Source organism: Thalassophryne amazonica, chromosome 1, assembly GCF_902500255.1.
Source record: "Thalassophryne amazonica chromosome 1, fThaAma1.1, whole genome shotgun sequence".
NCBI classification, from domain to species: domain Eukaryota; kingdom Metazoa; phylum Chordata; class Actinopteri; order Batrachoidiformes; family Batrachoididae; genus Thalassophryne; species Thalassophryne amazonica.
In genome coordinates this window covers 59116592-59132379 of record NC_047103.1, presented here as the reverse complement: position 1 = coordinate 59132379, position 15788 = coordinate 59116592, and the positions used below count along the sequence as shown (strand labels likewise).

Sequence of the window (15788 nt, the reverse complement as noted above, 5' to 3'; positions counted from 1 at the left end):
AATGTCACTCCATACCTCTGAGCTGAGCTCTAATATCAATGTAATTCATAAAGAACGCGGGATGTCTAATTCTGGGAGGAAAAAAAAAAATTTTAGTCTGTTGTAGTTTGTTGTCTGTGTTACAACGTTTGGAAAGAGGTGTTATTTGATTTAAACGGTGATTCGCTTTGAAGTTATTCATTCCGGCCAGACTCTAACTTGACTCGGCAGAGAGCAGCGCAGCATTTGAAGCTGTGCAAATGGAACAGAGGACGATTCTCGTTTCTTGTCTGCAACAAGAAAAGAGTACCAGTTAGTGACTTTAATCCGCACAAAAGTGACTCATGATTGACATTTTTAAATGGCTTTGAGAGGGGTTAAGAAGTGGACTTGTTGCTTCTGAAAAGCAGTGAAGCAATGAACCAACAAACCAGCAGGTCGGAGCACTGCTTCATTGTTTCAAGCTTCAAAGTGGAGCCGTTACAGAAGCAGTTGATTGCAGACCCGCTGCAGGGTCTGCAATCTGTAAGGGAGAGGGGTCATCCTTGCGCTTCCTGAAGTCAACTATAATTTCTTTGGTTTTCTTGACATTCAGGGTCAAATTATTTTCTGTGCACCATTCAACTAGCCTTTCAACTTCATCTCTATAGGCTTCATCTCTATAGGCTGCCTCGTTGCCGTTGAAGATCTGTCCCACCACAGTAGTGTCATCAGCAAATTTTATTATCATGTTTGTCTGGTTTTGAACAGCCGGGAGCCTACAATTTTTCATATATCATTATGAAATCTTTACTGAAGATTCATATCCTGAACTGATTAAATTTTCAAAGTCATAGGTCAAAGGGCAAAGTCAAGAAAAATCTTGGAATATTGGAAAAATCCCTGTCTTTAACACTGAAGGAATTTTCAAAAATTCATAACATTATCAAAAAAGATTGAGTTCCTTCCATATTTGTCAGGGTTAGGTAGGATGGTGTCCTTTATTGAATGACAATGTTTGACTGGATCTCATCCAGATTACAGATTTTGTGGCTATTTAAAATTAACATTGAAAACCCCATTTAATGTATATTTTACATTATATCTTAATCAAACATTCCCCAATCACTCTCTTATTTGGCAATCAGGTGCAGAAAGGCACTCACTGTTGCCTGAGAAAGTTTGATCCAGATTGTGGGTTTTGTGGACATTTGAATTTAATATGGAAAAGCCAATTTAGCGTACATTTTGCATTCTATCTTAATCAATTAATCCAAATCTTAATCCAAACTGAAACTGCCCAGACTGACTTCCTTGAATACCTTCTGGTCTATTTTACAAGAATGGGAATGCGAATGGGATTCTTTTGCGCAATGCCTATGGTTCTAATCTAAATCTGTCTGAGACGTTACAACATGTGCAATGTTATTATGACCAAAATGATTGTATTTTATTTATTACCAATGTTCTCATGTTGATGTTAACCTGACCAGTATGATGTGTGCTGCTGACTTTCTTCGCCTGGTCATCCTTGTAAAAGAGGTTTCGATCTCAATGGAATTTCTACCTGGTTAAATACAGGTTATTATTATCATAAATTATGATTTTTATTTATTTCATCACTTTTTGACATTTTCAAAATCAAACAATTAACTATAAAAAATACAAACATAAAAACTCAAAGTTATGTTGCAGGTTTAAAATTACACTATTTTGTTGAAACTGAACTAGAAAAAAAGAATCTGTTGGTGAGATACATTTATTCTTTTCCTTAAGAGGGCACATACACACTTGTCTTACCTCACTGTTTAAGAAGACACTCTTGAGGTAATTGTAGACTTCTGGTTTCAGAGAAATTTTAGGGAAAATTGGCATTTCCTTCTTCTTTTCACAAAACTGAAATACCTGATCAATAACACAAAATCTTATTACATTTTCATCAAGACAGTCAAAAACATTACAGCTGATCCTAGTGAGACAAAATTAAGCTCTCTGCGTGTTGATGTGTTCTAATGTTGTTATTTTACATGTCTGCAGATGATAAGACTTTTAAAAAAGAATTTACTGTGGCTTGTTCATTCAGTGCTGCTGCATATATTACACTATTTAAGTTAATGTATCTTCATTCTCACGTTGCTATTAAATAAACCTAAATGTAACAAATGTGAGGCATTTTAAATAACTGAGTAAATGCATGGTGATAACACAATAAACTCCGTGTTCCCGGTAACTTTATACGTGATATGTACAGCTGCGTCTCACAGTTGTAGTTAAATTGAGTCCGGCTTTAAAAAACAACGCCGATTTGACATGTAAACATCAAACCAACTTTACTTCAGACATACTCACGTTTTTATCAACAATATTTTGGAGGCAAAAGACCGCGCTACTTCCGGGTACGTCACTAAAGACCGGACACGTGACAATGGTAAAATTCTTCAAAAACTATATATATATATATGTATATATATATATATATATATATATATATATATATATATATATATACACTCAACAAAAATATAAACGCAACACTTTTGGTTTTGCTCCCATTTTGTATGAGATGAACTCAAAGATCTAAAACTTTTTCCACATACACAATATCACCATTTCCCTCAAATATTGTTCACAAACCAGTCTAAATCTGTGATAGTGAGCACTTCTCCTTTGCTGAGATAATCCATCCCACCTCACAGGTGTGCCATATCAAGATGCTGATTAGACACCATGATTAGTGCACAGGTGTGCCTTAGACTGCCCACAATAAAGGCCACTCTGAAAGGTGCAGTTTTATCACACAGCACAATGCCACAGATGTCGCAAGATTTGAGGGAACGTGCAATTGGCATGCTGACAGCAGGAATGTCAACCAGAGCTGTTGCTCGTGTATTGAATGTTCATTTCTCTACCATAAGCCGTCTCCAAAGGCGTTTCAGAGAATTTGGCAGTACATCCAACCAGCCTCACAACCGCAGACCACGTGTAACCACACCAGCCCAGGACCTCCACATCCAGCATGTTCATCTCCAAGATCGACTGAGACCAGCCACTCGGACAGCTGCTGAAACAATCGGTTTGCATAACCAAATAATTTCTGCACAAACTGTCAGAAACCATCTCAGGGAAGCTCATCTGCATGCTCGTTGTCCTCATCGGGGTCTCGACCTGACTCCAGTTCGTCGTCGTAACCGACTTGAGTGGGCAAATGCTCACATTTGCTGGCATTTGGCACGTTGGAGAGGTGTTCTCTTCACGGATGATGTGAAGGAGATGTGATGCACTGCATGAGGCAAATGGTGGTCACACCAGATACTGACTGGTATCCCCCCCCAATAAAACAAAACTGCACCTTTCAGAGTGGCCTTTTATTGTGGGCAGTCTAAGGCACACCTGTGCACTAATCATGGTGTCTAATCAGCATCTTGATATGGCACACCTGTGAGGTGGGATGGATTATCTCAGCAAAGGAGAAGTGCTCACTATCACAGATTTCGACTGGTTTGTGAACAATATTTGAGGGAAATGGTGATATTGTGTATGTGGAAAAAGTTTTAGATCTTTGAGTTCATCTCATACAAAATGGGAGCAAAACCAAAAGTGTTGCGTTTATATTTTTGTTGAGTATATATATATATATATATATATATATATATATATATATATATATATATATATATATATATATATATATATATATATATATATATATATATATATATTTATTTATTTTTTTTTTAAGTCTGCAGCCTGTTTTCCCGATTTCTAGGCGAAAACGTTTACATTACATTTGTATTCTAAACGGAATAACATAAAACAGTCACTATAATGATAAAATAAATAAACTGTCTGCCAGATTGAAAGTAATTAGAACATTTGAAATCCAGTCCTTCATAACACTAATAATAACAACAATAATAATAATAATAATAATAATAATTATTATTATTATTATTATTATTGAGGTAAGCCTGAGTCTGACCAGCTCTCCACAATATTTTATTGAAGTTTATCCTCACCCACCACCACTCAGCTTCAACCGCTTGCTCCAATCACGGGGGCGGGGCGGAGCGGAGCCTATCCCACGGCGTGGGGAGTGGCCACAGGTGGGAATCGATCCCCTGAACCTTCCTGCTGTGAGGCAACCGTGCTACCCACTAAGCCACTTTGCTGCCCCGAAAGCTATCATGTACTCCCCCCATTATTTGGTTGACAGACGAGGGCGATCGATCAGATAATCACCGCTAAATAAGTAAATAAATAGATAAATAATACTGTCAAACATTTGCATGTTTTGAGGGGGAAAAAACAACAACCAATAGCCATAGCCAATAACGCTGGGATATCCTCACGTGACCTAAACAGTGCCAGCTAGTTGGTTGTGCGTTTTGCTGTGCTCAGTAGTAGCAGCTAACGGGCTCGAGTTGATGTCGTTTTTGTGACGCTTATTACTGGGGCAGTGGAACACTTGTGAACAACTTGTATACCTGCGTTATCTCAAACTGCTGTTACCGTCTCGTTTGTTGCATTTTATAAGTTATTGTTTCGCATGGAGTCCGTCTCGATAGTGTTAAGGTTGTTCTCGGACAGCAGAGCTCGCAGCTAATGTTAGCTCTCCGTCGCATCGTGCGTGCTGAAGCTCGGCGCTGCTGTTAACCAGCTGACGGACATTCAGATTCAATAATGGGTCTTATATTCGCCAAACTGTGGAGTTTCTTCTGTAATCAAGGTGAGCATGTGTTTGTGAAGTGGTTAAGGTTCGCTCACGTTAGCTGTTGCTCTGGCGAAAAGTGAACAGCGGTGGTTGAACAGTGTAGCTGGCAGCTGTTGATTTGCCATCACTTTGTTTTAACAATCTGTTAATCTGTTCATCAACACGATTGTCTTAATTCCCTTTAAGACTGAGATAGCGTATTCATCAGGATATCTATGTACTTTACAGGATACCTCATGATGATTACGTCTTGAACTGACTGTGGAGCGATGTTTTATTAAAACATCCACGTTGTTTGGCCTCGGATTTCCGAGTCATTTAATGGATTTCTGATATTCTTTTGATATTTCCCATGCCCAAGACTTTTGAAGACTAATGAAAAGCTGCTACATTAGTAAAATATATATATATATATATATATATATATATATATGTATATATGTGTGAAATGTGTAGCCAGTTTTCAACTTCAAAAATACGTAGTTTCTTTAAGGAAGAAAAACTACATGCATTCTTGGAGGTGCTCTTCTGGAATTTACAAGAGAATTTATTTAATCAGGTTTTTACAATAATTCAAATTATGATAAGTCAGATTAAGGCTCTAAAGTCATGTCTTAGCTGCCTCCAACCTCACCAATTACTTTATATTAATTGGTTTTGGGTTAGGATAAGGGTTGGGGTTAATTATTTGTATTTTTTTATTTATTTATATTTATTTTTTGGTGAAATGCATAAAACATTTGGCTATATTAGCAGTATGTCTGCCTCCAGAGCACAGCGTTGCACACCTACAGACATTTTGATCAATAATAGAATTCTGATATGGTCCAGGTGCAGTAATGGAATCAGAGGTGGGATGAAGTCAGTGACTACGTTTACATGCCGTTAATATTTGGGTTAAGGTCAATATTCCAGTTTCTGAATCATTAGGAATAACCCGTTTACATGTTTAAGCAGACAGTTACTCCTGTATACATGGTCATTGGTATCATTTGGAATATCCCCATCTAAACGGCGACGCATGTCTTCCACCGGTGCTTGATTTGGTCTGGCGTTCGTGCAAATCCTGCTTCGTGTAAAACCCCTCACTACACACTTTATACACTTTTCTCAAACAGGCATTAACATTTTCTCACTTTTCTCTCCTGTGTAAACACTCTCTTTTTTCTTCTGGGAGAGAAGATTATAAATAGACACGCAGAACACAATGCGCATGCTCTCCCTTCGCTCACTGCCTCCGGGGGTACAGATGCGGGACCCGCAAAGAATTCAAGTCATGGACACGGAGCTCTGCGGCTGCGGTATACCAAGACCCTGCAGCGCTGTGGATTTTTTTTCTGCAAGAAAGTTGGCGCAGCTCCACACAGCAGAGAGGGAGGCGGTGTGAGTGGCCCGCTGCAGCGTTTACAGAGCCCGCAGACTCAGTAAGCGCATTGGAGGCAGAGCAATCGCGGTGATGCCGACCGGTGCCGCGACCAGCCTGCCTGATAAGGACACAGAACACAATGCGCTGTTTACATCTGCTTCTGCGGTGTCCGGTGGGTTGCGCGCGCCGCATACAAGTAGTTGCCGTACTCAAAAGACCAAGATTCCTTGCGGATAGGACATGCGCAGAACACAAAATAATGTTCCTTTCTATGGGGATATCCCGATGCGCGTTTATATGACCTGATATTTGGGTTAAAAAAGGAGTAACCCAGGGGTCTTATTCGGGTTTTTAAAAAACGGAATATGGGCATATTTGGGTTTTTGCAGGTGTTTACATGGCCATGCGCGACCGGGTTATTGCTAATATTCTGGTTATGAAAGAGTTATTGGCTGCATGTAAATGTAGTCACTGTCAAGTTATTCTCAAGTCATGAATCGGAAAGACACAAGTTTCAAGTCAGCTTGCAAACAATTGGTGGTCATTATGACTTGAGACTTGACTTGGGACTTGATTGAGACTTGTGACTTGCCGATTCATGACTTGAAAATGACTTGCTTTCGACTTTGTCCCACCTCTGAATGGAATACAGTAAAACTCGCGTATAATGGATTCGGGTGGACCAACAAATTATGTCCGTTATAATCAAAATCCGTTATATGTAGCGTGCTCAGCAAGATTTTTCACAACATGGGGGGAACTTAGCAGGGCGTAGCCATGCAACAAACGTTGCTGGCACAAGTATTGGAGAGTTCAAGGGCATCCTCTGAGAAAATTTTGAAACTTGTAACCTTTTTAAACACTGTTTCTTGCATTTTGAGTGCCACTTTGTGTTTCTAACTGGGACATTAAATAATGTGACATGTCCTATTTTTAAAAAAAACTAAAAAAAAAAACAAAAACAAAAAGCCCCCCTGTGCTGGTTAAGTCACAGCATAGGAATTCAGTGGGCCATTTGCTATGAAGGGACTCGTTGTTGACACAACAGCATTGGGCACCTGTAACCAACTGCATTAGACCAGGGGATGGCTTTGAGCCTCCTTGGGTCAGATTACGTCAGTATTGCAATGTAGTTTGTTTTCAGTAACTTAAGATGTTTCAAAACAATCAGACTTCTCCTGGATCGGGTGTACAAGTGGTTTCCTTTGCTGATATGTTTTTGTTTCTAAATCATTCAGTTCCATTGTTCACATGTCATCAGGGACATAATTTATGATTGGGCTAGATTACAGTTACCACATCTGAAATGTGGAATTGCGGAAGAGTCCTTGCGGAAGAGTCCTTGGCAACATTCTGTGATTTATGCTGGCAATTGGTTGTTGACTCAGAGTAGTATTCCATGAAGAAGACATGGACATGGATCATCCCCCAAAAGCCTGAATGGTGTCCAAGAGTGTCACAGCGTTGAGCCCTCTGACCAGACTGCCTTCCTCTCCAGCAGTTACAGGTCTTAGAAGGTAAAAGTCAGAACACTCAAGTGGGATTTTGTGACATGGCCTTGTCAGCTCTGTTTCTACATTTGCTCTGTTGTATTTTCCTCCTCAACAGCAGTCAAAGCCATTACTGCTGCAGTTTAAAAAAAAAAAAAAGGAAGCAACTCATAGCTGCTTTTATGAATGGCCAGAGGTTACTGTGGTAACAGCTTTTTATGGAGGAAAAATGAAATGTGGAAACAGTTTCAGCCACTTTTTAAAAAAAAAATTATGAATAGGTTCTTGTAAATTACATAAATGTGTAGATGGAAACCAAGCAAACTTGATTTTGTGTAGTTCTCTCATTAGCACTCGCCACGTTGCAACGGGGAATAAAGTCAGAGTGCACAGTTTGGCTGCAGCCAGACTGTGCACTCTGACTTCTCTTCTACTTGTTGTGCTGAGCTGCAAGGCTGTGCTCTGAGTTCTGAGTTTATCTTTCCTCCTTTGACCGCGAGATGCGCATGCGCAAATGTGATGTATGGAGTTCTACTTGATGTTGACATGTCCTGGACTTATGTCCTTTTTAATTGTGATGAGAGAGTTTGAGGAGAGAAAGGAACTAACTGCCTGCAGACAAGTTTTTTTTCTTTTCTTTCATCGTTTGACCGTGTTTGCGAACGAACCGTCAAGCAAATGTGGAGATGTCTGGAGTTCTACTTGATGTTGACATGTCCTGTCTCAGGTCTTATGTCCTTTTTTTTGTCCTTTTTTTAACTGTGATGTAAGAGTTTGAGCAGAGAACAAGGAACTAATGCCTGCAGCCGGACTTTTTTTTTTTTCTTTTAATTGTTCACATGTGCGCGCGTGAACGAACGTCCATGAGTGGACTAGAGATGTCCGGACTTATTACTGGATATTTCTGGCAATCGGTCTGCATTTTTTTTTCTTCATCATGTAATTTTTACTGCATTGAGTACACGGTATAAAAACAATCCTGTGTGATTTATACTGCGGGAACAATGGAACACAGCAGGAATCATAAATTGGCTCCGAGTCACGCTGGGTAATGCCTCTTTGCCCCGAGTTGTGCTGGAACCACTTCCTTTCTGCGTCGAGCACAGGACGCCAAAAAAATAAACGGGTTTAATTTTTCGGCGCCCGACTTGCTTCCTCCTTTGCGCCCTCGCGCTCTTTTGGCGTTGAGCTGCATTGTCTCGGCACTAAGTTGCTTCCACGCTGCATCGTCATAATGATGCACGGCGCAACCGGGAGCACCCCCGGTGTGAAAGGGGCTTAAGCAATGGCACAGTGGTACAGCACCATCATGTTGGGGCTCACCTCCATCAGGCAGATTTTGAAATTTAGGGTGGTGTTCTCTGTTTTCCCAGGTAATTATTATTATTTTATTTTTAGCATGGTTATGAGTTTCAGAGCTTTCCTGGACCATAAGCACTGATGATTGGTGAAATTGCCAGGAGCAGCATGTGCATATGAATGCAGCCTGTGAAAAACTGGGCTGTGGAGTGTAGCTTTTCCGCAAAAGCCACATTGGTAAATCCACAGTTCCCCTTGTTGATGAGTGGATGAAAACTGATTTAATCTGATATGAATCAGCCTAATTAAAGGCATTTTTAGAAGAGTTAAACTTGATTCACTTAAAGTGCGCATCCTTACTTCATCTGCAAGGCTGCGAGCAGCCAGTTGACCAAAACACAGTGCCGTGTGTTTTTAAAAATACTCAAACGCACTGATTCATTTTTAAATATGCAGTAAGTCTCTTGAGAGGCTGTTTGGCAGTTTAATAGCGCAGAGTCAATGATAATAGTCAACTCTTTCTCTTAAAAGGCTTTATTTTACTCAGTCTGCCACTTGGGAAGGTTGTAGCTTCTGCTGCTACATTGATTAGCTCCTTACACCAATTATGCACATGCTCCATGTCTTCTCTGTTTTTTGTGGGAGCATTACAGCGCCACATACAGACCTGGCATATATACAACAGCGTTTTCAGTGGTGTTTACGGAACACTTTGATGACAGGAATTAAATCAAGCCTCGGTGCAAATGGTTTGTCTCAAACATTTTTGTAATTGAATTATTTGAGCTACTCAAGTAATCATTTCAGCCTTAGTTAAATGTTATTTTTTTATTCATGTTGGCACATGATCAGCTGTTACAAAAGCACAGCTTCCTAAAGTCATATTTATGGATGTGTAGTGAAGCAACAGGAACATTCTAAGGCAAATATTTTTTTTTTCTCTTTTTTAAATAAAACGGTAATAATATCATATTCTAAACCAAAAGTGGGCAATCATGTGCCATGATGGGGCGAGCGAGACACTGCAGGTTTTCCTTGCTGCCAATCCCCTCAGCAAGTGATTTCATTAATGTTCAGGTGTCTCAGTGGGTGATTTCATTGAAGATCAGGTTTTTATGTTTAGGGGAGAATTTCATCAGCAAACCCACCTGCTGAGGTGATTGGTTGCAAGGAAAACCTGCAGTGTCTCGGCCATCCCATCGTTGCCCACCCATTATCCAAACAATGTGACAGACTCTGTATTATAGGTCCATCATCTCACCAATACGGGAAAATGTGTTGGTTTTTTTTTACTAAAATGAGCAAGAAATTGGGACTGAGAAATATCTCATTTACCTTACGAATTGCAGCAGATTGCATTGCATGTAATATTTCAAACGTTTCAGGTGGAGGTCTCCCAGACCCCACTCTAGGCACTGCAGGCCTTGTGGGGTCAGGAACAAAATTTTAATGTTTTTTGTTTTTTTGTTTTTTTTTCCCCCTCTCTTTTCTTTTTCACCTCACTGAGAGTTTAACTTTTGGTTGTTAATGTGGGGATTGCTTTTTCCGGTGTTATTGCTTCAAGCAACAAAAAGAAAAATTAATTTGATCAGTATATTATTAAATAAATAATATACTGATTAAATTAATTCTCTTATTTTCTTTTCTTATATTATTAAAGGTGATAGAGGTTGAATGGGGCATTAATCCTTGTTCTGTGATGTGATATGTAGCCCCAAAAAAATTTGGTTGGGTCTGTAATGGCTCAGAACCTTCCTAAAAGGCTCTCTGAAACAGCTATGTTACTATGCTGGGTTTAGAACGCCTCATTTGCTTTTAATGGCGTCGTTTCGGAGCTTATTTGGCAAACTCATTATGAAATGCACGTAGGTGTTGGCGCTGATCGGTTGCCGTTGTTTGATTGGCTGCCCTTGCTCTCACTGAAAATGCCGCTAAGAGGATTAGGAAAGTCTCCGGTTCAACTCAGAACAGAATGAAAATGATCACTGATTCACTCATTTCGCTGTCAATCAAAAATGGATTCAGCCTCAGACAGATCATCCAGTCATCATGCAGAAGCTAGGCGTCCAGGCCAGCCGAGGCCAGCCCACTGCCCCATAGACCCCCAGACACGCAGAGCCTCTGATGGGCGGGACAAAGCCCAGCATTTATCCAATGACTCGTCTCGTTTTGCTGCACTTGTCTCGTTATTGAAGTCTGTGGACGATGGTTTAAAGCACTGTGAAGCTGCGGGTTTGAGTGAGAGGAAATCCGCGTCGTTACCAGTGATAAGAAGCTGATTCCGAACAAAAGTTGAGCGCGTTGTAGCGAAAACGAGTCAACAGTAATCTTCACTAACTTATTTAACAGATCATGTTTCAACATTGCTGTTGAGTGATAAATCTTGTTCCTCGCGCACCAACATTAAGTCAGCCAGAGGCTGACTGTGACATAAAGTCCAGTCACAAAATAATAATGATAATAAAAAAAAACGATCCAAAATCAATTTAAAAACAAACTTAAAACAAAAGAAAATGTGATACTTACAGGCTGTACTGATTGCTGGGGTTGATTTTGTCGCAAAGTCGGAACTGACCCTCTACTGAGTATTAAATGCCGACTGAAGCCAGCTCGAAATTGTGCAAGGTTTGTGAAACAGTCCTCCCTGAAATGCGCAGAGCAAAGAAATAGTCGGCGGTTGTATGTCCTGGGGATGCGGTTAAAAATGAATAAAAGCCATTGATCGCGTACATTGCTTTCCGTGGGAAAATATGTAAAGATCGTAGTCCGCTATGACAGCCTGGGAAGGCACACCTGTAGCTTGCCATTGCTCCTCTTCCAGTGGTAGGAATGGGTGGGCACAACCTTATGAATAATTAATTTCGAAGGGGGTGGGTGTGTGTGTGTGTGGCGGCTATTGGTGAAAAAGTGACGTAACTTTTCTCTCAAAAACGGATTGGCCTGTTTTATGGCGGCAATTCAAAAAAGGAGAATTACTTGAAACAGAGGCACTTGCTGGCACTTTGTGTGTATTCCCCACAGCGGGGAGACTCTGAACTAACACCAAAAACATGAAAAAGATGATTTTGATTCTCTATCCCCTTTAAATAAATAATATACTGATTAAATAAATTTTCTTTTTGTTGCTTGAAGCAGTAACGCCACATTTCAAAAATAAATGTGATTTACACAGACGGATGTGACCTGAATGATTTTTTTTTTTTTTTTTTTTGCTCTTCATGAGGTATTGTTGGAGAACTGCACCTGTTGGGTTGATGTGACATATACATGGTGTCCAGTGATGTCGCACGCAACACGCGGTTTTGTTTACTCAGCCATATTGGACGGCAAGCTCCATGTACACACACAGCAGGCCAATGCTGGATGTAGGTGGATGGCCAAGTTAATTTGTCCAATATAGCTAAAGCACTTGATCCTGAAGGCCGGAAGAGAAAATACAGAGAATCAGAGTGAATCCTTAAGATATTTCCCCAGAAGTTCACCAGTTTTACTTTGAGCGGAAACCAGACGTGCAGTGTCCAGGCATCCCAGGTAATAAAACCCGTCTAAACCGTATTCATATAAACCAGATATTCACACTCACCGGACAAAAGCAAGCATCCCAATGTATTTTTTATGGTTTTTCGTGTAATAAATGGCTTCTGTATAACAGATTTTCACTCAAATTGGACAAAACTCCCATCTGATGGCAATGTATTTCCATTAAAAACACCTTGCATAGACCGGACAGAGCAGTCTGGACGTGCACAGTAACAGAGGTACAAAATTAAACTTCAGCACTGATACCGATTTGAGGAAAGTGGGTCCCGTATTTCCGTGATTAAAATACCGCCCGTTTATTTTTTCAAACCATGCTCACACACCAGACTGCTGTCTGACTAGTAAGTCCCTTCGGCTGCTCCTTTGTTTGCACTCGGGGTCGCCACATCAAATCCAAGGTGGATCTGCATGTTGAATTGGCACAGGTTTTACGTCGGATGCCCTTCCTGACGCAACTCCACATTACATGGAGAAATGTGGCAGGGGTGGGATTTGAACCCGGAACCTTCTGCACTGAAACCAAGCACATTAACCACTTGGCCACCACCCCTGCTGTCTGACTCACGCCTGTTAAATTGGACTCCGCAAAAGGCTGTGATTTACTTAACGGTTTCACTCCTTCCTCCTGTCATATTTTAGTAGTTTTTGCGGTGCACACACTGATTACATCTGATCATGGATCAAATATAGTTTGGCAGAAAAGTTCGCAAATATGATCAACTTCACAACACTGAGTCAGGAAAAAAAAAAAAAGACTCCAATGACCCGCAGTCTTACATGCTCCTCCTAAATCAGACACTGCAAAAGGCTGTGCTTTACTTTTATGGTTTCATTCATTTCTCTCCCGTCATATTTTAATTGTTTCTACAGTGCACACACTGATTACATTTCAATGATGGATCAAATATGGTTTGGCAGAAAACTCTGCAAATATGATCAACTTCACAACAGAGTCAAAGCACTACCACATTGTTTAAATGACCCGCAGTTCATGGAGGAAATTGTACACATTACCTTTTGTTTTGGAGGTTGATTGGTTGTAGAAAATAGAGCACGTTTAGGAACAAATTAATCCTGAACAAAAGCATAATTCAGAAAAATTGGAAAAGACACGATGGACTTTAAAACTGTCACTTTTCACAACGTTCTTTATCAGTGGAGAACGATAAAAATGTACTCTGGAGCCCTTCTTTTGGCGGCTCGTGCAGTCGTATGCACAGCAATGATGCACCATGTTTGTATAAATTGTGTACCCAGCCATATATAAAGCGAAAGAGCACATTTGCCGTTCACGCAATGAGGAAGTTGGCGTCCAGATAGTCACGTGATCCATGATGACACCTGCACACCATCTATAGTCTGAATAATTTGCTAAATGAAACTGCAGCAGTTGTCTGTGGGGTCATGGAAATGTCAGTCTCTAAACTAAACTATATCTTGTCTTTGTTTTGCAGAGCACAAGGTGATAATTGTTGGACTAGACAATGCAGGGAAAACCACGATACTCTACCAATTGTAGGTAGATTTAATTGCATTTACAGTTGAATCCAGTTACTCATCCTTGTTACAGTTCTGGTCAAAATTATTGACACCCCTGAATTTCAAGTACATTATTGAGAATATCTTCAAAACCAAGTACAAATTAATTAATTTTGTATGATCAAAATGGCCAAGGTTACTGAACAAATGCAAACCATACGGGATAAAGAATCAGATCGATAAGCGGAATCGATAATGGCATCGATATTGGTAAAATCATACCAGTACCCGTCCCTAATCGTATCACACCAAACTGCATTGTATCGCATTGTGAGGAATTGAATTGCCATCACATACATATCAAATCGGGAACAGGGGTGAATCATATTGCATCGTATCATCATGTATCGCTGTATGTATCCTATCGCTGGTAGTGTATTGAGGTGCACATCAAATCATTGTCAGTGATGAGATTCACATGCCTACCGTGTACTGTATTTCAAGAATTGTGATGACATTTTTGAACAGTTCAAAAATTGGATTCTGATTTAAAATTTGGTCCCAATGATGGCCATAACTACTACGTATGCCAAGTTTGTTCAGGATTGACAAAGATGGATCAAGAAGTTACTATGATGCTTCAAAATGTCCCAGATTTACTATGCTGGATTAAATGGGAAGGATCTGCACTCTGTGGAATAGCCCCATTACAACCTCTATTTTGTCCTGTTAGAAATGTGCTTTGGGTTGTCCTCCTGCAAGACTAAAGACCTTCATGCTAAGCATCACTCTCAGCGGCCTTCTTAATCTTCTGAATTATCTTTCCTTTGATATATTCAGTACCTCAGCAATAGAGGCACTGGGCCGTAGAGTTTTCTTTTCTTCATGGGCGTAGTTTCATCACCTAGAACCAAACTGCATTGCAGTCCCAAAATGTTTTGTATGCTCACAAAACATTATCCCATAGTTTTTGCAAATATTAGTCTCTTTTTTGACCTTTCTTTCAGTAGTGATGTTCTTCTTGGTCTTTGCTCATGAAGCCCTACTAGGTTTTTAGTGTGTGACACTTCTTTTCTTGATCAAGGTCAGCCTGGAAAGCTTTGCATATCTTATGTGGTGTTTTTCCACAGTCGGCACCAACCTTAGCAGACTTCTCTCTTTTGAGTTATTTCTTCTGTGCATGTCCTGGAAGTGTCCTAACAGGTTGAGTGTGAAATTTTCTTGATAAAATGCTGGAATCTCAGATTTCGAGATCCAGTGCTCCAAACTTATCTTTGGCACTGCAAAGAAGAAACTGTAGACAGTCCGCCACTTTTTATGCATTACAGCATCAATCACTGGTTAATTTCAGTCATGTCACTTACACATACACATGTGATTATATGTGTTTTATTAAAGGAACTAATATAAATGTATCAAATAGGTATCAATAACTGTGAGCGTACATTTCATGACATGTTAGGAATTTTTTTTTTATGTTGTTCAATAACATTAGACATTTATTGAATACAGAATTGGTTCTTTTACATTTTCTTCCTGAAGATATTCTGAATTATGTAGTTGAAAATGACAGGTGCTGATCACTTTTGGTCAAGACTGTGTATGTAAACTTGCAAGAACTTGTATCCTTTTGTCCTTTATCAAGTCTGATGAATGAGGTGGTCCATACGTCACCCACCATTGGCAGTAACGTGGAAGAAATAGTGGTGAAAAATACTCATTTCTTAATGTGGGACATCGGAGGACAGGAGTCTCTCAGGTCATCCTGGAACACCTACTACTCCAACACAGAGGTGAGTGATACAAGCAACCAAAGCCAAACGTAAAATTGGAAATATCATAGAGGTTAAAGTTCATCCCAGTCTGAAGGCAGTATAGAGTTGTGACACTAGCAGATGAGGAGGAATGAAAGATTCGTTTGCAGCAGCTTCTCCTCCCCCACCCA

General features: G+C 40.0%; 2 protein-coding genes across 2 annotated transcripts in view; one reads left to right on the top strand and one right to left on the bottom strand.

Moving 5' to 3' along the window:
- Positions 1 to 1924, bottom strand: part of nsun6 (NOP2/Sun RNA methyltransferase 6) — a 31754-nt gene extending 29830 nt beyond the window's left edge. The window contains exon 1 of the mRNA XM_034170718.1: positions 1759 to 1924. Within this exon, the coding sequence (XP_034026609.1) occupies positions 1759 to 1833 (75 nt within the window). The 5' untranslated portion in view covers positions 1834 to 1924. The remainder of the gene's footprint in view (positions 1 to 1758) is intronic.
- A 2425-nt stretch (positions 1925 to 4349) lies between these two features.
- Positions 4350 to 15788, top strand: part of arl8 (ADP-ribosylation factor-like 8) — a 33228-nt gene continuing 21789 nt past the window's right edge. Inside the window, exons 1-3 of the mRNA XM_034170624.1 lie at positions 4350 to 4684; positions 13819 to 13879; positions 15489 to 15636. Coding sequence (XP_034026515.1) covers positions 4639 to 4684; positions 13819 to 13879; positions 15489 to 15636 — 255 coding nt within the window. The 5' untranslated portion in view covers positions 4350 to 4638. The remainder of the gene's footprint in view (positions 4685 to 13818; positions 13880 to 15488; positions 15637 to 15788) is intronic.